Here is a 22960-nt window from a genome sequence, read left to right as displayed (position 1 = left end):
ACTTTGGTTTGAATTTCACAGCTTCCCTATCTTCCAATAAACATAACAACCTCTTTGGAACAAAGATTCCTAGAGCAGTGCCTGCTGCAGTTCATTACAGCCAGAAGGAAAGCCCTGCCCAGATCCGGTGGGGTAACAGCTCTTAGGGGCCTCCCTGACTCCCGCCTAAGCTGTAGCCTCCAACTAATTGGAATTTACCAACAGTAAATCACTTTATCATTTCTTTGCTTCAGAACTTTAAACAGCACCATTCCACCTAAAGAACGAAAGCTCAAAGATGGATTTTGATAGCCTGGCGTGCAGTAACCTAAAATTTAGCCTCACCTACCTGGACCAGCTCTTTCTCTGAGTTCTCCCAGCATATACCCAGGGGTGGGATTTCCTTGTCTGTGGAAGAAACCTTTGGACGCCAGATCCTCCTCTCCAACCTGCCTGACCTGCCCCCTCCTCCACTATCACCACCACCATCCTTACCTGAGTTCGCTAAAACTCAAGATTCACCTGGATGAAAGTGAACTCTCCCTTCGGCTAGTGCAGCAAGAGGTACTTTAACGTCTTTGCATTTGTCTCTGTTTAAAAAGAATATTATACTTATAAAAGTTTTCTTAAAACAGGAACCCTGGGGCTTCCCAGGTGGCTCAGAGGTAAAGAATCCATTGAGTGCGCCCCAACTTCTCAGCCTGTGCTCTAGAGCCCAGGACCTGCAACTACCGAGCCCATGTGCCGCAAGTACTGAAGCCCCTGCGCCCTGGAGCCTGTGTTCCACAACAGGAGAAGCCACCACAAGAACCCCCCGCACCACAACTAGAGAGTAGCCCCCGATCGCCACAACTAGAGGAAAAGCAGCAACAAAGACCCAACACAGCCAAAAATAAATAAATAAAATTATTAAAAAAAAAAAGAACTCTCCTTACAATACTGGAACTACAAGAGTTCTTCAGTATTACTACTATACGATTCAATCCTTTTATTTTAGAGACGAGAAAGCCAAGTCCGGAGAAACAACCTGACATCTTGGGCACATTGGTGGCAAAAAAGGGAAGGGAACCCAAGTTTCCCAACTCCCAGAACTTGCTGCATCAGGCAAACTGCTCCCCATCTTCTCTGCTACTTGGTATCCATTCAAAAGCTTCTCCTGTGGGCTGTATCCTTTTTTCCACAATAGAGAGTTGTGTGCTGCACAATGCAGGTACTCAATAAAGGCAAGAGGAGAAAGCTGGAAGACAGAAGACAAGCTCCCCCAGGCCCTCCTCCTTATGAGAAGACCCAACTTTGTACCAAGTCTCTGTGGGGGAATGTCCTGACTCATTTTCAACTTCCCCCACCCACCTCCAATTAAAGCCCTCTGCTTTCCTTCAGACCTTCCACCCAGTCCTCAATCCTCCCGGAGTATAAACACACCCTCAGAATATGCATCCCACGTGAATGTCCATGGAATTCTGCAGGCCAGAATACTGGAGTGGTGGTAATCTTCTTCTCCAGGGGATCTTCCCAACCCAGGGACTGAACCCAGGTCTCCTGCTTGGCAGGCAGATTCTTTACCACTGAGCCACCTGGGAAGCCCCATGAATGACCACACTCATGTCCTTACATACAGAATGAGGGTCATAGCAATGATTCCCAACTAAGTGTAAGTATTCAAAGGCAAAAAAATTAAGGGACCAGCCCTCTTTCCCCAGAGATTACAGCCATATTTTTTTTAATAACTGTGAGTTGAGAAAAATATGACAAACATCCAGCATGAATTCAGTAGTATTTTATTGAGGTTATATTTTATTATTTTACAAATGCAACGGCACACATTGAAAGAGTAATACACGTATGTGGGTGATGTTATATACATATTTGCTTCACAAACAACACTTGAAGTGCTATGGGTCCCCAGTCACTTGGGCAACTGCTGGGTAGAGGCACTGGTTCAAGACTTCAGAGGTGGATACCTAAATGCTGGGTGTGCGTGTTAGTCACTCAGTCATGTCCAACTCTTTGCGATCCCATGGGCTGTAGACTGCCAGGCTCCTCTGTCCACGGGATTCTCCAGGCAAGAATACTGTAGTGGGTTGCCACTCCCTTCTCCAGGGGATCTTCCTGACCCAGGAATCAAACCCAGATCTCCTGCACAGCAGGCAGATTATTTACCATCTTAGCCACCAGGGAAGCCCCTAAATGCTGGGGAAGGACCTTAAGTCTCTTATCACCTTCCTTTGAAATATACCAATGGGCCAGTGAAGATACCACCAGAGAGGGTCCACAGTCAGCTCACTTCAGATTTCTCATTCCATCTACCTTCTTGTATTTACTACTATCACAGGCGGTGGTATTTCCAGCACTTCTTTTTTCGGGGAAGAAGGGTCTTACTCTAGTCCTCTGGTCTATTCTTGGCTTTCTTGGCAATGCTGCATCAGGTAGAAAGCCACTTTCAGTTTCTCCCCAGGAATTATCTCTAAAGAGTAAGCGCTGACAAGTGATGGATAATTTGCATTTTAACCCTATTCAAATTTGGGTAAATGGTTTAATATGCATGCTAATATTCTATCATTATTCCAATTAAGGAAACTATTATGTTAAAGTGTTTAATCAGGAGAATTAGGGAGAACTCCAGACACCTAAAATTAACCTCTAATAGTCTTGACATTCATTTCATTTAAGTGCAATTTGCTAAGCTATAAGCAACTAGCTGCCTAAGACTTCTGTTTAAGACTTCAGTTTAGGCACGTGGGGATTCCTGATAAGACCTAAGAGCAATTCATTTCCTAACTAGATTGCCGTCTAAAAGAATAAACTAAAAGGGCTGCAATTTAAATACAATCAAGTCCCCAAGCAGTCACATTCCAGAAGACTTAAACATCATCATCTTGATTCCCCAGGAACAACAATGCTATTCGCATCAGAAACAACACAACCACTTCCTCTTTCTCTGACCTTCTCGGTTTAATTACTTCCTGTGATTTCTTCTAGGGCTGAGTGTGCTTGCTCCCGGGGCGGCTGGCTTTCCATAGGAGACTGATTTGTCTGGAAGGTGCAGAATGCCAGCTGACAGACATTATACACAAAGTGCTGGGACTTCCTATTTCTCTTTCAGTGATAGATTTCTTGGACTGTCTGGCATTCACCAAGAACTTTTAGTCATAAGAAAAGAAAAAATTCTTCAGCACCTTACCACCTAAAGATCGAGCTACACCTCAAAGCTGAAAGTCCTGCCAACAATGGGTAAAGGCAGGCCCTTGATAATATCTCTCCGCGTGGAAACACCACCTTCTTGATCAATGAGCTTCTTCAGCAAGTTCCAAATGCCAAGCATGTGACGTTGCCTCTGAAGACACAAACCTGGCAGCTGGGAGCTCACCGTCATCACAAAGACAGGCTCTTGCTACTCAGAGAAGGGTCCTTGGATCCGCACCACCAGCATTGGGAAGCTGGTTAAAAATGTAACATCTCAGGCCTTCCTGAACCAGAATCCTCATTTTATAAGATTCCCATGCACACTGAGGTTTAATCCTCTTCTCAAAATAGCTAGACTAAAACCAGGTCTTAGTGAACAGCAAGTTTCATTAACTATCTTGCTCACACACACTCCATCAAAGGGAAGGTGGCTGGTTGTCTTTCCAAAAGCAGTCTCTGTAGAACTGCTCTTTGTATCAATACAGAAAATGCCATCTCTGTGGGCACTGGTTCTCTGCTCCACAGGGCTGAACAGGAGAGTGACGAAGAAATGTCACCTCACTGTCCTGAGGCATTTAAGGGATTCTGTGCATGCATGCTTGGTCACCAAGACCAACTCTATGCAACCCTGTGGACTGTAGCCCATCAGGCTCCTCTGTCCAGGGAACTTTCCAGGCAAGAATACTAGCGTGAGTTGCCATTTCCTACTCCCGGGGATCTTCCCAACCCATAGATCAAACCTGGGTCTCCTGTACTACAGGTGGATTTTTTACTGTATGAGCCACTAAGGAAGCCCTTTACAGAGTTCTAATTTCATTTGCTCAATGGTTATATAAGTCAAACTGTACACACAACAGTTTCTTTGCGAAAACTGAGGCTCTATGCAGTTGTTCATAAATAGTTGTTCTACAGACATGAGATGTGAAGTCAAAGGACCTGGGTAAAAATAACAAATCCTGCTCTGTGACCTCAGACAAGATACTTAACCTGGCTGAATCTTTTCTTCGCCTGCAGCTGTGGACAATTGATTCGTGGACATAATCCATCCACATGTAAGTGCATGAGTGAATGTGTATGAACACACCACACTCACCCTAAAAGTGACTCAAGAACTTGTTAGGGGAGCTGGGAATCCCAATGCCTGCCACTCAAGGGGTAACCCTGCAGAGGACGAACAAGTGAAACACCTCAGGTGCCCAATCAGTCTATCATCCAGATAACGCTGGCGTCACGCCCTCAAGGCACAAAGAAGTGCCTAGCACCCTAGAATGTAAGCTCCCCGAGGGCAGAGGCTCCCTCTGAGCCACAGCTGGGGTTCTGTCTGGCCGGTTACATGCCTGGAACACTGTGTGGAGTAAGTGAAGGGTGCTCTGCAGCGAGTCACTGTCTCTCCTCCAGTCTCACCCTAACTACTATCTATTTTATCCAATAAATAATTTATACATGGCTTTTCAATTAGTGGCAAGTATTTTCTAAAGTGAAGTTCCTTAGATTCAGAGAATCCCACACTTCCAATGGACACCTGTCATCTGATAGCCACTACTTTTCCTTAGTATAAAAAGACATGTAAGAACAGAGCAGGTTCACAAACAGCAGACTCCTAATCTGAAATCTGTGCATGCGTGCTCAGTCATGTATGACTCTTTGTGACCCTATGGCTCCTCTGTTCATGGAATTTTCCAGGCTAGAATAGTGGAGGGGGTTGCCTTTCCTCCTCCAGAGGATATTCCCAACCCAGGGATGGAACCTGAACCTCCTGCATCTCCAGCATTGGCAGGCAGATTCTTTACCACTGTGCCACCCAGGAAGCCTGAAACTTGTTGACCCACAGACTAATGAGAAGACAAGCATTAGTCTTCAGGGCCAGAAGTAGCGTTAGGCCAGGGTACGCCATCCAGGCACAGCAGACCTGTTTCAGAATTCTGAGCCTGAGAAAAATCCCAGATTTTGATTTAACCTATTAAACAAAGGAGAGACATTTAATTACTCTGTTTAAGACTGTATTTACACGTATTCAGCTTTAGAAGTTCTACAAAAATGAGTAAACTTATTAGGATGTAGATGATTAAATCTCTGGCCAAGCATCCACTTCATTCCCTGGATGGAAGTATAAACACAAACACCAACATGGCACACAAACAGACAAAACAAGCCATAAGCCAGCTTACTCCTAAGAGAACTCTTAGCCTCATCCATTTCCCCCACAAGCCTACTGACTCTTTGTTTTAGAAAGAATTTGAACGCTGTTGATCATATGAGTTCTAGACCAGAGAGGGGTGGCAACAGAGCAAAGGATGCTACTACATAGGTAAGTAAACTGACAGTAAGCATCAGAAGAGGAAAGAGGTAGAGAATGACCCCAAAGCCCATGTTTCCTCCATCACCATTGTGGCAGCCTGCCCCCTCTTAGTAGTTTTTAAAAACAAACAAACAACTTCAAGTCTTCCTGGATGTACGTGCAATATGAATAATCATTTAATTTTTTTTTTTCAGTTAATGAACGTTTAATCAATCAATGAATGTTTGCAGAAAGCCTACTATGGGCTTAGCACTTTGCCTGAAGATGGGTGTACAGGTCAATAAGCTATTCTTTCCACACCTGGAAGGGCAAATGGGCCAAGCTTCTGGGTGCATTCTCAGGATGGGATGCAAATACAAAATAAACAGTGTTTATCTGAACAATCAATACTGGAGGCCAGAACCAAAGCAATGAGAAAAAGAAGTAAGAGGAATAAACAGTGAAAATGAAAGACAAAGATGAACCAGGAAAGACAATTTTAACAACTCAGCCTGATAATTAAGTTTTAAGCACTTATGAATGGACCACAGGAAATAAATCTAAGAATGGAACCGCAATTTGAAAAATCATTATTTCTACAAAGAGAAGAAGCTAAATCCATACATTTTGAAGGTGCTCATATTGTTTGATCTCTTCAATCACAACTGCTAAATGCCAGGATGAAGTAAAAATTTGTTTCTTCACCGGTATGCTCTTGTGTATGCTTAGTTGCTCAGTCATGTCCAACTCTTTGCGACCCTGTGGACTACAGCCCGCCAGACTTTTCTGTTCATGGGATTCTCCAGGCAAGAATACTGGAGTTGGGTAGCCATTCCTTTCTTCAGGGAATCTTCCCAACCCAGGGATCAAACGCAGGTCTCCTGCACTGCAGGTGGATTCTTTATTGTCTGTATGCTCTTGGGGCAATCAACACAGAAGTTCTGTTTTAAAATAAATATTCAGCTGCCCTTTGAAAGTAGCATAAATAACATAAGCAGGATTTGCTATCATGTACGCAACATACCCCAAGTGAACATACTGTTGACAAAGATTACCTGAGAAATGAGTAATTACAAAACAGTTGGTCCTTAATTTAGCCAACTCCTATGCCAGTTAATATCAAGCGTTTTACTAAGATCCTGGCCTGACTTCCTTCCCCTGACAGGGACCACGTCAAGCTGTGGTAACCATCTTTCATGCCTACCATGGCAGGCACATAGAAAACACATTTTGCTTCACAAAGCATGCTGCCCACCAGTGCAAAATATTCCTTCTACTCCAGTGACTAAAAGCCCTAGACAATGCCTTAAAATCATCAATGTTCTAGCCTTAAATACTGATCAGAAAGAAACATTTACAACAGTTAACAAGTTTATCAATATGACTGGGTCTTTAAAAAAAAAAAAAAAAAAGGCAGCCCAATTTACTTAACAGAAAACAAGCCAAAATAAACAGCCAAATGCAAAAACTTCCTGCTCTGCCTCTATTATCATCTTGTTCAAGTTTCTGAGGATTTTGCTGTTAGATTGTATATTTGTGTTCCACCCCATAACATAGGAACTCTGCCAACAGTGGCGCTCATCGGCACAGCTGTCTCCAACTTCAAGTGCTAAGACTCCACGAGAACCCTGTAGCTGTTGCAAATTGTTAATATTTTGATCTCAGCAGACACTATCCTGCAGACGCAGAAAACACAGGCCCCAGCTTATTGAGTTTAGACTCTTCCACTTCCCAGTTCCCACAACAGTGATTGGATTCAAAATGGTTTTGACTTTTCCATCACAGATCACCAACACCAGATAGTTCTGCAACCAGTTTCCACAAGACACGTCAAGGGCTTCAGGTAAAACATGGGAGTTTCTCAGAAGGAGGCTTATACACACCCTAAGTTAACCAAATACAATTATAATTATTGCATTTGTCAGCAGGGACAAAACAACATTTTAAAATAATCAGATTCGTTTTTTTAACTTAACAGATCTTTATTAAAAGCAACCACAATGTGCCCGGTGGATGGTATTAGGCCAACAGGGAGAAAACTAGGCAACAGAGGTAACCCTGATGTAGCTGTATATAACAAGCCCAACTCTAAATGGTGATAACTGTCATACAGTGTGGAGGGAAAGTTCTATAAAGAGTCCACAATTTTTCCTTAGGGAGTGAAGGAGGGGGAAGTCCAGGAGGACCTCAGAAGAGGAATGACTCAGGGCTAGTAGTAGGGGAATGAGCAGAATTTCACGTGTTGGAGAAGGAAAGAAGAACATTCCAGAATAAACAGCATGAGCGAGTGGACCGTTGAGAAGAACAGTTTTGATATTGATACTGATCCACTTTTTATACATGTTATTGGTTAAAGGGATCAGCAAGCAGAGGGAATCAGCTACAGCTGGAAAGGAAGTAGCATCTGTTAAGATCCCTGTGGAAACAAACCCAACAGATGGAGGTTAGGGAACGCCCACCACCTACCAAGACTATAACCTTGCAGTAGGCTCTTAACTTTATACAATGACAATGTCTTTTTACACAATAACAATGTCCTGGCTTATAAACTTGTTAAAGATCTTTCCAAGTTTTTTGTTTTGGTCCGCTTTCAAGATTTTCTAAGGAAGAGACCAAGATTCCAATTCTTAGTCGACTCCAGGATTCTATTCTGGTAGAATAGAAACACACCTACTTTTTTAAGGTGAAGGCAAACAGAATGGATCTATACTTGTTGCACTGTGTCTAATTTCCACAACTCTTACTTCAATAACTAGAGCTAACATTCCAGTAATAATCAACTCTGAATTCACATTCCTTTCATTATCTTAAGGTGTAACAAGCCCAAGTTTACTTAAATTCACTTTAATTCAGTATGTGCCTCAGCATTTTCAGGGAAGACAAGGGAAGTGAAAGAAGTTATGGCAATGACAGGATGTCACTAATTCAGAAGAATTAGGGACAGTATGACTGGCAGAAATGGTCTGAGCTTTGAAGTCAGAATGACTAAGGCTGGCCACCCTCTGCCCTTCTGAGATAGCACCTTGTGGTGCTTGAAAGCACAGTCCTTCCTGAGAGAGCCTACTAGGGTTATTTAACCTCTCTGGGTCTTGATTTCATCCCCCTCTATAAACGGAGGTAATAAAACCATATGGGCTTCCCCGGAGGCTCAGTGGTAAAGAAGCCGTCTGCCAATGCAGGAGACAGGAGTTCGATCCCCAGGTTGAGAAGATCCCCTGGATAAGGAAATGGCAACTCACTCCAGTATTCTTGCTTGGACAAACCTGTGGACAGAGAAGTCAGGAGAGCTACAGCCCACGGAGTGGCTAAAGAGTCAAACACAACTGAGCGACTAAACAACAAACAAAACCATATGCAGCATAGAATTGTTGAAAAAACTAAAGGAGTAAAGTGCTATAAAAAATATTTGCTGTCTTCGGTAAGTAATGTAAGCTTCCTCATTGGTTAAATGGGGTAACACCTCCTTCACATGGTTATTTGAAAGTGAGATTGTAAGAAATCTATCTCGGTGTCCAGCGATGAGCCGACACCAGAAACCTGTGTTATTCCTGGTGTATGCTGTAAGCTTTACACAGGCTAGCTCATTTAATTCCCAGAGCAACTCCACGAAACCAGTAGTATTTATTCCCATTTTATTCACTCAGATAAAAGCAAAGTGAGATACATCAGTAACTTGCCTTGGATCAGAAGGTGACCAAATGGCTAAGCCTTGAGCCATACATTACAAATGCACTTAAAGCAGGATCTTTGGCCTTTGGCTGAAATAACCAGTTAGACATTTTTCAGTCAGTTGAGACTGAGAGTAAAGACATCAGGGAATTATTCTTAATTCTGTGAAGTGTAATCATTGTCTTGTGGTTTCACATAAGAGTATGTTCATCTTTTGGAAAGTAAGCTCAAGTAATTGAATATAAGAGTTCTAATGTCTAATTTCTTTGAAATGGTTCAGCAAAAAATATTTAAACTTTTAAAGTTTTTTTCCAAATGGGAAACCTTTCAACATTAGGGAAAGTATGAGTGAGAGAGGAGTTATAAATCCATCCTCAGCAAGATGTGTGTTGCCGAGGGGAGTTCATCAACAAAATAGAAAGCTGAATGGTAGCTGAGTGGTTCTTGAGTTACTACTCCTTGAGAAGAGTTTCTTCATTTTGTCTGCGAATTTCCAAATCATTCATAGCCATGATCCAGTGATTTAAAGATACAGACAAAACACACGTGATTTAAAAAAAATTTTTTCCATTTCCTCTGTACAAAAAGGTTACTATCAATAATTTATTGAATTATTTTAATTATATTTAACTTTTTAATTTAATTATCTTTAATTTTCACTTACTGAAAAAATTTGTATAGTTATAAATCTTAACATGCATTTCTGTCTGGAGAGGGACGGAAGGGTTAGGGTACTTTTTATACTGAAGCTATTGTTTAGGACCATCAGCAAAAAGAGCTTTACTAAACCTATGAGCATATATTCATTAGAGGAATTTTAAAAAGACAAAAAAGAACATTAGAAGACAAAACATATATTTTTAAAAATTAAGCACAATTTTACCACTTTCAAGGTTCTGATTTATTGCTAAATGTAATACATTTAAACACCTGTATTGTTTAATAATAACCTTAAATATATGTGGGCTATCAGGAAGATCTATTTTACCTAAGACACAAATATATCTCCCTTAAGTTTCCAGTTTGATGTCACTTCCTTGTAACACACCTTGCCTGCTTCCAAAAGGTATCTGAGGAAGCTCAAACATAAAAACCATTAGAAGAGAAAATAGAAAATAGATTGAAATGCATAGAGAGGAGTGGTAAATAAATCTAGCAAAAACCTAAGCTAATATGGCTACCATAACCAAGCAAAAATTTTAGCTCTGAGCTTGAGACGGTGGTAGAAAAAAATAAAACAGAAAACCAATCACAGCAAGCCCTGTAAGTCTGAGAGAAACGTTCTTTCGGGCATCAGCATTTAAAAGCAATTTTTCAGATGGGCCATTACATAAGAACGATGAACAATATAATGGACAGTGTCCACAAATGGCAGTTTATACAGCCCATGCAGCCCATTTTCTTACCAGGCATTTCTTGTCTCATCACAAGGTCATTGCATTAAAAGTAATTCAGAGAAGGCCATTTCTGCAGCGGGCTAAGGCGCCACAGCTTTCTGATTCTCTAACTGAAACCAGAACCTATCCTCAAATATCCATTGTCTCAACTGGGCTTCTGACAGCAGGAGGGACAGCCAGTTCCATGCTTAACTACTCTGAAAGCCTGGAAGAGAAATATTTATTTCTTGCTGGTGATTCCACCTGAAATCCCTTTGCTTTGGATATCACATGGGATACGATACAAAACTGACCTGCTGCCCTAGAAAGGAAGCGGCCAGGCCAGCATCCTTGAGGAAAGGGAGGCAAGGAACCCCAATCTAGGGTGATGAACCAATCAATCTCCAACAAGCCCTGAGCACGGCAACCTTCCCTTCCTGCTACTACTGCTATTTGTGTGTGCAGGGACAAACAAGGACCCATAAAAATACCTGTTTATTATTAATAGTCATGTCCAAAAGGGGGCAAGGCCCAAGAGCGTATTCCTTCCCCCACCCCATATTTCAGCCCTAGAAGGGCAACATTTTTCATTTTACCATTTCAAGATACAGTCTATGAAGGCCAAGCAAGGTCTAACATAGAAAGACCAACAGATGTGGTGGGATATTGGACATGCACACCAGGTAAGATCCTCTCAGGCCACTTACGGGACAAGAGTCCTAAGACAGGTGTCTGGCAGACTAGGGGTTACTGCAGCCAAAGCTCCCTGGGGACCCAGAGAAAGGAAATTCCCTTTTCCAAACATCAACTCTCTCAACACCCCCTCCCGCCCAGCCCGGCGACAGCAGACGCCAAAGGACAACGGGGCACTTAAAAAAAAAAAAAAGTGAGTAGATGCTTACAGCACATTCTATCACCTGCTGCAAGACAAGCCCTCCCCGCTGGCCAGCCCTGAGTCACTTCCCCTCTCTGCAATGGGTCTTAATGCTCGCGGGGGCAAAAGACCCGGGGCCTCTGGCGCTGAATACCCGCAGTCCCCGAGTCGGCGCAGACACACGCTGGGCCTCCCTCTAGGCAAGCTCCCGTGGCAGCCGACCCGCTCTCTGCGCCCCAGCCGGCGCCGCCGCTACCTTGGCTAATGGCAGCTCTGAATGAAAGGAGCTGAGACAGGCTCCGGATTTATGAATGTGCAGGGGAGGAGGGGAGAGATATCATGTGACAATAAAGGAGAGCGTCTTATTCACAAAAAAAAAAAAAAAAAAAAAAAGTGGCTGTGGCGGGCACAGCCACTGTGCAGCAGCGGCCGCCGCGTTGCGGTGACCGCTCGGACCCGAGGCCGACGATCTCAGGCACCGGGCCCGGCAGCCCAACCCCTAGTCGCACCCACGATCGGAAACGCCTCGGGCGCTGGCAGAAGAAAGGCAAAGCCGCCTCTGCGGCCGCAGGAACCTGCACCTCGGCCAGGGACTGAAGGAAGACGGGTCCGGCGAGGGGAGGTGGGTCCGCCGGAGAGCCCCTCCAGCGAGGAGCCCAGAGCTTTGTTCGCCTCGGGCCCGCGGGCCGGGCACGCACTTCTGTGCACGCGCGCACACACAGATATACACAAAGATATACACATAGACACACAGAGATATACACACAAGGGCCCCGCAGCGCGCTGCCCCGCGGGCTCCCGCCCTCCCCCGCCGCACACCCTCGGATCCGCCCCCCGAGCAGCCCCGACCCCGCGGGGCGCCAGTCCCCGGCCGGCCAACGCGTGCACACACACGCACACGCGCCGCGGGGCCCCAGAGCTGCTCCAGCACGCCGGCCCGCGCGGGGACCCGGGTGCACACAGACCCCAGCGCAACCCGCGCCCAGTCCTCCCTTAGCTCCGCAGTGTTTTTTATGAATGAAAATGTGGTATGCAAATGAGAGCGATTCAAGAAAACGACATGGCGGAGCCTGGGCCCCAGTGGGCTTCCGAAGGGACCAAGGGGCTAGCGGAGGGGGCGGGAGAGCCACAAAAGTCACCAGGTCAAAACCCACCGACCCCTGGAAGCCGGAGCGGGGGTGTCAGGTGTTTCCCTCCCGCCGCCGAGGATCTCGAGAAGAGGGATGATTTGAGTCCCCGGAGAGGGAGCGGGGACCGCCCGGAGGTCACCCGCGCGCCCTTGGCCCCCGCAGCGGCCACCAGCCCGCCGACCCAACGCGCGCCCCCTCCAGCCTGCAGCAGTTTTCGCCCCCTCCTCACTTCATCAACAAGGGGGGAAATCTCGCGTCCCACACCCCACAGACCAGCGAGTCGCTGCACCCCAAGCCAAGTTCACCCAACCAGCGTCCCCGCCCGCGTCCTCAGCCCCGGCCCCCACGCTGCCCTCGCGGGGCACTCTCGTCCCACCCCGCGGCCAAACTTACTCGTCCGGGTGTGTTTCTTCGGTCATTTTCCTGTTCACCTAGACGCCTGTCCCGCGGCGGGCAGCTTTGCTCCCTTCATCTTCCTGTCCGCTCATCCTCTCCCCCACCCCCCTTCTTCACATCTCCGGAGATCGCCTGATTTGGTTGGGGGGAGCTGCTAGAGATGAAGGGGGCGCCGCAGAAGGCAGAAGGGGAAGCAGGGCGACGGGAGCGCGGGGTGAGGTCTGGGAGAAGGGGTGCACAGGCAAGCTTCGCGGGGAGTAAGCGCCGCAGGGCCGAGGGGCAAGGCGGGCTGGGGCTCCGAGGGCTCGGGAGCGGGCGGAGCGGAGAGATTTGGGCAGGGGACGGCGGTAGGGGAGAGGAGGAGAAAAACAAGCGCGCGGTGGAGCGGCGGGGACTGCTGAGAGCAGGAGAAGAGGGCCGGCCGCGGGCGGGGGCTCGGCCCGGGGTTGCCCCCGGGGGGCCGGGCCAATCACGGTTCCGGGGAGCGCTCGGCGGCCAGGGGTGGTGCGCCTGGAAGGCGGTGCAGGGCGCCCCGTCCGAGCCCCATCTCTCGACTCTACCGATTTACTCCATATTGGATTCTCACCACCGCCAACAGGAGGAGGAAGTAGGGCGGAAGCGATGACGTCTTCCCAGCGGCCAGAGGTGGTGGAGTGCAAAAAGCTTCCTACTTGCGACCGAAAAAAAAAAAAAAAAAAAGGAGGAAAAAAAAAAAAAAACTTTGTCCGGCCTACTGAGCATGCCCGACTTCCTTCCCTCCCTCCCCCCGCCCCCCAGGTCCCTCCCGGCTTCCACTCCCTGAGGAGCCCCGGAGCGGAGTTGTTTGCGCCGCGTTTAACTCCGGATCCTCCCGCGTTAGCGCTCCGGGTTTTAAGATGCCCGAGAGGAGGGAGGAGGTGGCAGCGGGGGACTTGCACACATCTGGCGTCCGGTTGGTTCCCTCCCTTCTCCCAAACCCCTGGATTAAAAATCCTAGGGAAGAGGAGGAGGGGGAAGACAGGGATCTCTGGGGGTGGCCGGAGGGTTGCTGGCCCTCGGAAAACCAACTAACCCCCACCTTGGGTCGGGAGGGTGGGGGCGGAACAGGTGCATTTGCCAAGATTCTGAATGGCAGAGGCTTTTCAGTTTCACTTGAGTCTCAGGATCTCTTTTCTTGGTAGGGGCTTGGGCGTTTTTAAGGAATCATTATTTGTACATTGTAAAAAAAAAAAAAAAATCCAACACAAGCCAGGAGCGTTTGCATTCCAGTAGAAATGAAGGACTTTCCCAGGTTAAAATGCAAACCCAAATATATTTTTAAAATTATCCAGTAAATCTCAAGTTGGTGGAGGATGGTCCTTATCCTAGGCCCTTGAATGCCACAGTTTCTGGCCCAGAGGTTGCCAGCTCCATGGGCTTTGGCACAGTGAGGTGGGGACCCCTGCTCCTGCTCTATCTCCCCTTTGTTTTTAAATTATTTTCCTAACCTGGCCTAGGACTGTGCTTTTTAACACAGCACTGTCTAGGCAAAGGGCAAGCAACCTGCACGACTGTGCCAGGATCTTTACTTGGCTTGATGTTCTTCTGTTGCAGTCTTGAAATTCTTTATAGTGTTTAAACTAGGGGCTTCACATTGCTACTGGAAATTCCATAGCCAGTGAATATTTCCTTCTGGGGTCTTGCTAGGGAGCAAGAGATATAGTCTCTGTTCCTTCCTGCTCTCCAAGCACTTTTATATTCCCCTGAATGTCCCAACACTACACAAAAAATTTTAACTTAATGGCAATCACTGATCCAATTAAGAGAAGACTAAATATATGCCACAAGTGTTGCATAGGTAAAGGGTATATGTATGTATTTGGAGAGTCACAGTACTCTGAAGAAAGTTATGAGTTTTTACCTTGAGTCAAGGGAAAACTAGTGGTTTACCCTAGGCTTCGTGTTTATCTTAACCATGATCTTTTGGACACAGATTGGGGTTAAACCCAATCAACCACTCCATGCTAAGTGCTGGTGGTATGTGTTGGTAAAAAGGGCACTAGACAGGGGAGGAACACCTAGGTTCTGGTTTCCTCCTAGCAGCCCTGAGACCCTGAGTGAGGCTTTTAGCAGTTCTTCAGTTTCTTTATAAAATAAGGATTACAAGGCCACACTTGTCTTTCTCAGTCTTTGAGACCACTGAGGGTCTATGAGAAAGCACTGAACAAAGCAAGACCTCATTGGCATCTAAATCCCCATGAGACTAAGGCATCTACCCAGTTCTCACCTTTGCCCATTTGTTGCTTTTCTCAGCAATGTTTGAAAGAATTCCTATTCAGTCATTCCTGAACTTCCAGGAACATGAACATTTGTCTTGTCAGAAATATCCACCCAATGGGCGTCATCCTCTAGTTCAGAGTACTCAAATGACAAGGTGACAGGTGAGATGATTATTTTCTGCAGGTAGGCAAGCTGAATCTGTGTCATTACAACTCATTCATCCAGCTCCCTGCTAATAACAGTGAATGACCGGCCCAACCCAGGAGCAAAAGAAAACATTCCAAAGTCCAAGAGTCACCAAGTCCCAACTTGGATGTTCTGTTGCCAAACTCCAGCAGGTCCTTAAGTTCTCTGAGCCTCACACTATCCTGTAGTAACAAGGTAATATCCACAGCATAGAGTTGTTGGAGGGTTAAATGGCTATAAAATGAAGGCACTGTGTTAAGCACACTGCAAATACGAGATTAACGGCAACCCTTTCTTCCCTTTAGCCAGTGGATTATCAAATGCTCCCCCTTTCACTCCTGGTCCTTTATGTTCCTCTAAAGAAAACCTTCCAATTTTTGCCTTGTTCATTACACAAAAGGAATCTTTTTGATGAAAATGTCCCAAGCAGGTCACCCTCCCGCATCAGTCGCTAACTATGACTGGCAGCTCCGAGAATAAATGGCGGTATTGAGTGAATAACTCAGATGTTTATTGATCGGAATACCAGGGTGTTATCAAAGCCTACTGGATAGTTACCAGAATAGGGGATATCACGGATTCAGGGTTTTAATGACATTGCTGAAAAGAGCTAAATACCCACATCCCTGTCTCGCCCCGACAAACGGCAAAACAAGGGACAGGCAAGCGAAAGGTGTCTCGTAGAGTGTGTCAAAAGTAATGTCGATCTGCTCACAACTTCAGGGTAACCCCGCGGAGTCTCCCGTAGGACCCCCACCTACTCGCTTCCGAGCCCGAGTCCGGGGCGGGCGAGCACCCCCTCCCGAATCCTCCGGGCCGGCCGCCCGGAAAGCCCGGAACCCGAGCGACCCTCGGCGGCCTCGGGACGGGCATGCTCAGTAGACCCGCAGTGCTAGTTTCAATCGGAAGCCGGCCTCGGCCCCCGCCCCCTCCCGCCCCGCACGGGCGCGGGGAGAAGCGGACATTTTCACCTCCACTATCCTCTCTCTCTTGTCCTTCGCCCACTTTCTGCGTCCACCCACTTCTCGCCCGTCGGGGTCTGACTGGGCGCGGGTGTAGATCTCTCGGGAGTGGGCTGGTGATAGTGACTCCCTTCGCCCTCCCCCAGGGTTAGAGGGGTTGCAGGGTAGGGGTGGTTGGGGGAGGACTCCACTGTGTCCTAAGGTGGTTTGTGCCGCCCGACCGCGGCCCTCAGGAGTCCCCCCACTGCCGCAGCGCCCCCCGCTCCCCGCCCCGCGAGGCGTGCGCAGCTGCGCCCCGCCTGTCCTCATCTCACCCTCATCCTGCCCCTTCGGTATTTCTCAATGACCGGCGCTCGGAGGACACTTCCGACCCGGGAGGGAGCGGGTATCATTAGCGCCAGCTTTATCAGTTCCTTCCGGTCTGCCGGGAGCCCAGCCTTGCGCGCAGCTTGGCCGCGCCCCGGGCGCTCGGGTGCCTTTATTTTTCTGTTTAAACAAGCAGTCGTGTGTGCCGGGGTGTGCCAAACGAATGTGCAGCCCGCCTGCTCCGCCCTCTCCCCCACCAGGCCCGCCGGCCGGAATGGAAACCCAAGCTCTCTCGTAAAGAAGGGGATGATGCAAACTTAGAAACTGACCCGGCGTCCGGGAACGATGCCCCTGCGGGGCGCGGCGTCCCACTCCCGGCATGAATGGCTGGAGCCCGATTGCATAATCGGCGCGGTATAAATAGCCGGCGGGCGGGCCGCTGACGCGCTCGCTGGTCCCGTTATCGTGAATACTTCATCTCCGATGCGTTCACTCCCGGGTCATTTTCCCTTTGAGCTGCAAGGCTGGGATTTTAAATAGCAGAGATGAAAGGCTCTCATCCCTGCCTCCCTGCTCCCTTGAGTTCATGTGTTATGAATGAAACCTCGCTGCTTCCTGAAGGCTTACTTCAGGTAGGGGAGAGAAAGTCAAGGCAGCGGTCCACCGAACCTCGTGTGTGTGTGTGTGTGTGTGTGTGTGTGTGTGTGTGTGTGTGTGTGTGTGTGTGTGTGTGTGTGTGTGTCCACCGAACCTCGTGTGTGTGTGTGTGTGTGTGTCCACCGAACCTCGTGTGTGTGTGTGTGTAAAGGCAGCGGTCCACCGCGGTCCACCGAGCTCTGTGTGTGTGTGCGCGCGCGCGTGTGTGTGTGTGCGTGTGTGTCCCGGAGGGAGAGAAAGCAAGAAGGAATGATTGACAGGGCTGGGCAACCGTCTCATCGAGAAAACGTAACCGCTGATGGTTTGCCTCTGGAGTTTCAGTTTACAACTCTCCAGCCTCATTGTAAGGTAGATTATGCAAAGGGTCTTTTCGGCTGTGGCTGCTCACTCGCCTTCTCCTCCGAGCAGTGTTGCTTCAGTCGGAGGAGCTGGTTCCCTTTCTTCTTGGAGGCAGCAGACATGCCAGACTGTAAAAGCCCTGGGGACCTCTGAGGTCTGGAAGAAGAGCAGTGCTGCGGGTCAGTTTAGCCACTCTCTTTTTTCTTAGAAGCTTCTGCTATGTCCAAAGATGAGGAAGTACAAAAATTTATTCCTCCCAACTGTATTTCACAAATACATGGTTGTTTTAAAAATGATAGTGTGCAGAGGGTTGTTTTTTTTTTTTTTTAACCCTTTCTCTTAAACACCAAGTTTCGACTTATTTTCTCAAAATAAAATGACTGGTTCTTCACCAATGCGTTTCCGGTAAGTGAAAGGCAGTGGCCTGGTCATTATTTTTCAAACCGGAGGTTCATTGCTCCTACCTGGATTTAAAATGCCAGGTCCTTTGTGATGCTTTGGGATTATAGGGGCCATGAACCCAGGGTCCTGCCCTCCAAGGTTATCTGTCAGGTGAAGCAACAGTCCCATACAGAAAACATTAGGGCAATGGCTAATGCCTCTAAAACATGAGGTAAGCAGGGGAGAAAGCAGAGGTAAGGGAAAGGAAGGCTCCCCAGAGGAAGGGGTGTCTGAGCCACATCCTGAAGGAAGGTGAGACGGTATAGATAACCGACAGCCCAGTGAACCCAGAAGCCCCAAGGTGTGGCAGGGTGGGGAGCCAGGGTAAGAGAAAGGCTGAGAAGGATGGGTCTGGGAGGCAACAGAGGTCATGCTAAAGGAGGTTAGACTATCTTGAAGTCTTGGGATCTTTTGTAGCAGGTTCACAGCTGAGCTTTGTCCAGTCCCAGCTCTTTGCAGTGGCCCCTTGTTTGCACAAACATAGTCTTTGGGCATCCATTGTCTTGGGGTTTGGAAACTGATAGCCCCATGGTCAGAAAAGGCTCCAGATAAATTCTGTTTATGCTTACCTTTTTTCACACAAAAAAAGAATCTAACAGTTTAAAGTCAGATTGTTTCACATAAAAATCAAGGTTTTTGGCTCCTCTTAAAAAATACTCCAAAGATGCAGGAACTATGAGTGCCAAATTCTTGCTTGGTAACAGTTGACTCTTGGTGAATGGCGGCTGGCCCATCTGTCAGGCTTCTGGCTCCTGTAGGCATTTGAGTTTTTGACTCTGACATAAAAGAATCCTTTATGACTGCACCAAGGCCCCACTCTGAGACCCAAAGTAGGCCGAGCTTGGCAATAAGTACACAGCATTTTACATGAGGATCTCCTGGCCTCTTGGAAGGAAAGATCTTCACCAATCTTCAATCTCCTATTCCAAGACTATTGTAAATTAGGCCAAATAATAAAATGGATGAGTGAGCTCAGTCAGAGTCCAGTGGCAGGGAAGCAATGAGGCCTCTAAAACAACAACACTTATCCCCAACTCAGGCTCTGTTTCTGGGGAACTCAACCCAAGATCTCTGCCAACAGGGCATCTGAGGTTCAAGTGATCCACTGGAAAACTCTCCAAATGGAATAATGTTTGTACCCCAAACTTATGGAGCAGCATATATAAGTTACGTAAGACATTTTAAGCAGGGAATGCTAGACTCAGATTTACATTTTTAATAGATTACTCCAGGCATGGAGAATGGTTTGCAGGAAGCAAAGGCTGGTTAGGGAGAAATTTTCTTCTTCCATGACAGAAATAATAATGCATGACAAAGCACAGTGGCATTGGCCATGGAGATGGAAAATAACTCCAAAGACACAAGTGGGATGGAAATGAGTTGGCTCTCTGACCTATTAGATATGGAGACTAATGGAAAGGTCTGGGATAACTTCCAAGTTGTTGACTTGGGAAATTAGATGTATCTTAGTGTCTTTAACATGATTAGGGTAAAAGGAGAAGGGCTTGGTCACCAACAGACAGTTGCTACCACTCAACTCTGAGACCAACTAAGTATGTCGGGGATTGAGGGATATAAAGAGAAGCTAGAACATAGGAAAGCAGAACCTCGAGATAGAAATGGAGGGACAGTTCGCTGAGGACATCATTTGAGCAACTGGAGTCAACCTTGCCTGAAGCTTGAGGGTGATCTGGACTTTTTAGATCAAATTGGGCTTCTGTCACTTCCAGCCAAAATAAGTCTAACTACCAAAATAGAAAGCCATATTTAGGAGAGTGAAAAAGATTGAGAGGAACTAAGGAATGGAACATAAGGGAATTTTAGAATGTATGTTTGCAATTTAACATAGGGACATCTGGGGTCAGTGCCAGGGAGTTTCACAGAGATTCTGATTTAATAGAACAGACTTCTCCCAGGAAGTTAGTCAACATTTTATGAGTTGTACCAGCCTCTCTTTTTGGCCTCAGCTTCCCATTGTCACCACCCTATCTCCCATCTCCAGTTCCCTTCTCATTCTTAACCTCATGCCTAATTTTTCTGCCTTTATTCCCCAGTCCCTTTCTTCTGTGAAGCTCATAACTGAGAAAGGATGTTTCATAATATAAAAGAACATAAACTTGTAGAATTGGAAGAAAATGAAAGATCATATGTTTGTAGCAACTGTGGCTCCAATAAACCAAACATTCTACCCAAGCTTTTTGGAATGGGTAAAAGGAAAAGAGGAAAACAAAATTCAGTAAGATATGGTCCCTTTATCAGTTAGCTTTTGCTGTGTAACAAACCACCACAAGGGACTTCCCCTGCTGTTCACTGGTTAAGTCTCTCTGCTTCCACTACAGGGCGTGCCAACTTGATCCTTGGTGGTGGAACTAAGATCCCGTATGCAGGGCAGCATGGCCAAAAATCAAATAAATGCTTTATTATCTCATGAGTCTCCAGTTTTTCGACAGGGTGACTGCTCTAACCTCAGCCAGCTTAGCTAGGGCTGGATGAACCAGGAGGGGCTCTTCTGTATTTGGTGATTGGCAGTCTGACTGGTCTAGCCTGAGCTGGAGGAGCTCATCTCTGCTCCATGTGCTCTATTAACCACTAGAAGGCCTGCCCAGACTAGATCACATGGTGGGGATGGCAGGGTTCCCAGATCAGCAAGAGGGTAAACCCCAAAGTGCATGCATTTTTCAAGCCTCTGCTTGCGTCACATTTGCTAATACTATCTCATTAGCCAGAGAAGTCACACAGCCAACCCAGAGTCAAAAGTCAAGACCCAGGGAAACAGACTCTCCTTCCTGAAGAAGCGTCTGCCTGCAATATGGGAAACTTGGGTTCGATTCCTGGGTGGGGAAGATTCCCTGGAGAAGGAAATAGCAACCCACTCCAGTACTCTTGCCTGGAAAATCCCATGGATGGAGAAGCCTGATAGGCTACAGTCCATGGGGTCGCAAAGAGTCGGACATGACTGAGTAACTTCACTTTCACTTTCTTCACTTTCTTGAAGAGAAGAGGAGCAGAGTCACATGGCAAGGGATGTGCATACAAGGATGGGAGGAATCTGTAACCTTTTTATAGTCTACTTCAATCTCTAACCCAAATTTCACAATTAGAGAAGGATATTTATTATAATAATATACATTGATCACACATATGGTTTATAATGATTTATACAAATATATGATACATATATTAGAATATATACAACTAAATAAATATTTTTAATATAAGTATTCAGTCAGTTCAGTCACTCAGTCATATCCGGCTCTTTGCGACCCCATGAATTGCCACATGCCAGGCCTCCCTATCCATCACAAACTCCCAGCGTTCACCCAAACTCATGTCCATAGAGTCAATGATGTCATCCAGCCATCTCATCCTCTGTCGTCCCCTTCTCCTCCTGCCCCCAATCCCTCCCAGCATCAGGGTCTTTTCCAATGAGTCAACTCTTCGCATGAGGTGGCCAAAGTACTGGAGTTTCAGCTTCAGCCATCAGTCCTTCCAATGAACACCCAGGACTGACCTCCTTTGGGATGGACTGGTTGGATCTCCTTGCAGTCCAAGGGACTCTCAAGAGTCTTCTCCAACACCACAGTTCAAAAGCATCAATTTTTCGGTGCTCAGCTTTCTTCACAGTCCAACTCTCACATCCATACATGACCACCGGAAAAAATATAAGTATTGTATGTCTACATATAGGTATCCTATATATGTATAGGAGTACTATTGATAGAATTAACCTCTGCCTTTACAATCATTGATTTATGGCTAAGTGACTAAGAGTGCTTAATATTTAATAGATTTGTGCATGCTATAAAACTCTTCTCAATAGTTTAGCAAATAAAGAGAGACTTTATGAACTTATGCTTTTCCCTTCTTCCTCAGCATAAAAAGCCTGTCTCTGATATGCCTTTCTTCTTAAAATAGTTATATCCCTAAAGAGATCTAGACAATTGAAATGTTTGTTAAAAAAAGCAAAAATACCAAAACATATATAAAAAACACTAGGGAAATATTACTTAAGGTTACTATAGTTGGAATAATTTGGCAAAGCAAAAAAATCATCTCAATTTGTTCATTAAATTAACTCAGATTTTATGCATCATTTTGGAATTAAAGCAAGGCTCACTTGTATACTTTTCTGATGGTGGAAGAGGTGGTACTCTTGATGGGGAAGTGATGAAAAGTTGAGAGGTAGTGGTGAAGATAGTGTTATGGTGGTGGAATTGATGGTAGTGGAGGTGATAATGATGATTATAGAAATCATGGTGGTGGAAGGATCTGAAATAAAAACCTTCAGTTTGCTATAAGTTTCCCTGTGGTCCTCTCGCCAGATCCCAGATGTACAGACAGCTGGGCAAAGGCACCAAAGAAAGGAACAGAAAATCAGTTAAGTCGGAGGAGAGAAGCAGATAAAGAATAGGATAAGATGCCCTGTAGGCCAGGCAATTTCCCATGATGCCAGGAGAGGAAACCAAATACTCTTCGCCTCAGTCGAGTATCACTTGCTCCAGGGAGGCGTATGTCCCCTCCTCTTAGCTGGGCTAGGTGCTCCTCCGTTGCGTGCTCTCATCATCTTCTGTCCTAGAGCTCTTTACAGCTTTTGTAATTTAATATCTGTTTGTCTCCCAAGCTCATGGAGAGCAGAGAACACATCTTTTTCTCTCTTATCCTGTAGTCACTCTGGCTACAATTGTTGTCGTGTAGTCCCTCAGTAAAAGCAAGAGAGGTCCAGAAAAACATCTATTTCTGCTTTATTGACTACACCAAAGCCTTTGACTGTGTGGATCACAATAAACTGTGGAAAATTCTGAAAGAGATGGGAATACCAGACCACCTGACCTGCCTCTTGAGAAACCTGTATGCAGGTCAGGAAGCAACAGTTAGAACTGGACATGGAATAAAAGACTGGTTCCAAATAGGAAAAGGAGTACATCAAGCCTGTATATTGTCACCCT

General features: G+C 46.4%; 1 protein-coding gene across 2 annotated transcripts in view; it reads right to left on the bottom strand.

Annotated features, from left to right (window-relative positions):
- Nucleotides 1-16708, bottom strand: part of SPRED2 (sprouty related EVH1 domain containing 2) — a 122107-nt gene extending 105399 nt beyond the window's left edge. Inside the window, exons 1-2 of one of the 2 annotated variants that reach the window (XM_061155179.1) lie at nucleotides 16586-16708; nucleotides 12883-13552 (exon numbers count right to left, since the gene is read on the bottom strand). In XM_061155179.1, the coding sequence (XP_061011162.1) occupies nucleotides 12883-12908 (26 nt within the window). In that variant the 5' untranslated portion in view covers nucleotides 12909-13552; nucleotides 16586-16708. Of the gene's footprint in view, nucleotides 1-12882; nucleotides 13553-15130; nucleotides 16063-16585 lie in introns of those variants that run through there. The other variant, XM_061155178.1, reaches the window with a different exon arrangement.
- Nucleotides 16709-22960: the final 6252 nt, after the last annotated feature.

This window comes from Dama dama, chromosome 11, assembly GCF_033118175.1.
Source record: "Dama dama isolate Ldn47 chromosome 11, ASM3311817v1, whole genome shotgun sequence".
NCBI lineage: Eukaryota > Metazoa > Chordata > Mammalia > Artiodactyla > Cervidae > Dama > Dama dama.
The sequence above is the reverse complement of the archived record's forward strand: the minus strand, read 5'-3'. Positions and strand labels throughout refer to the sequence as shown.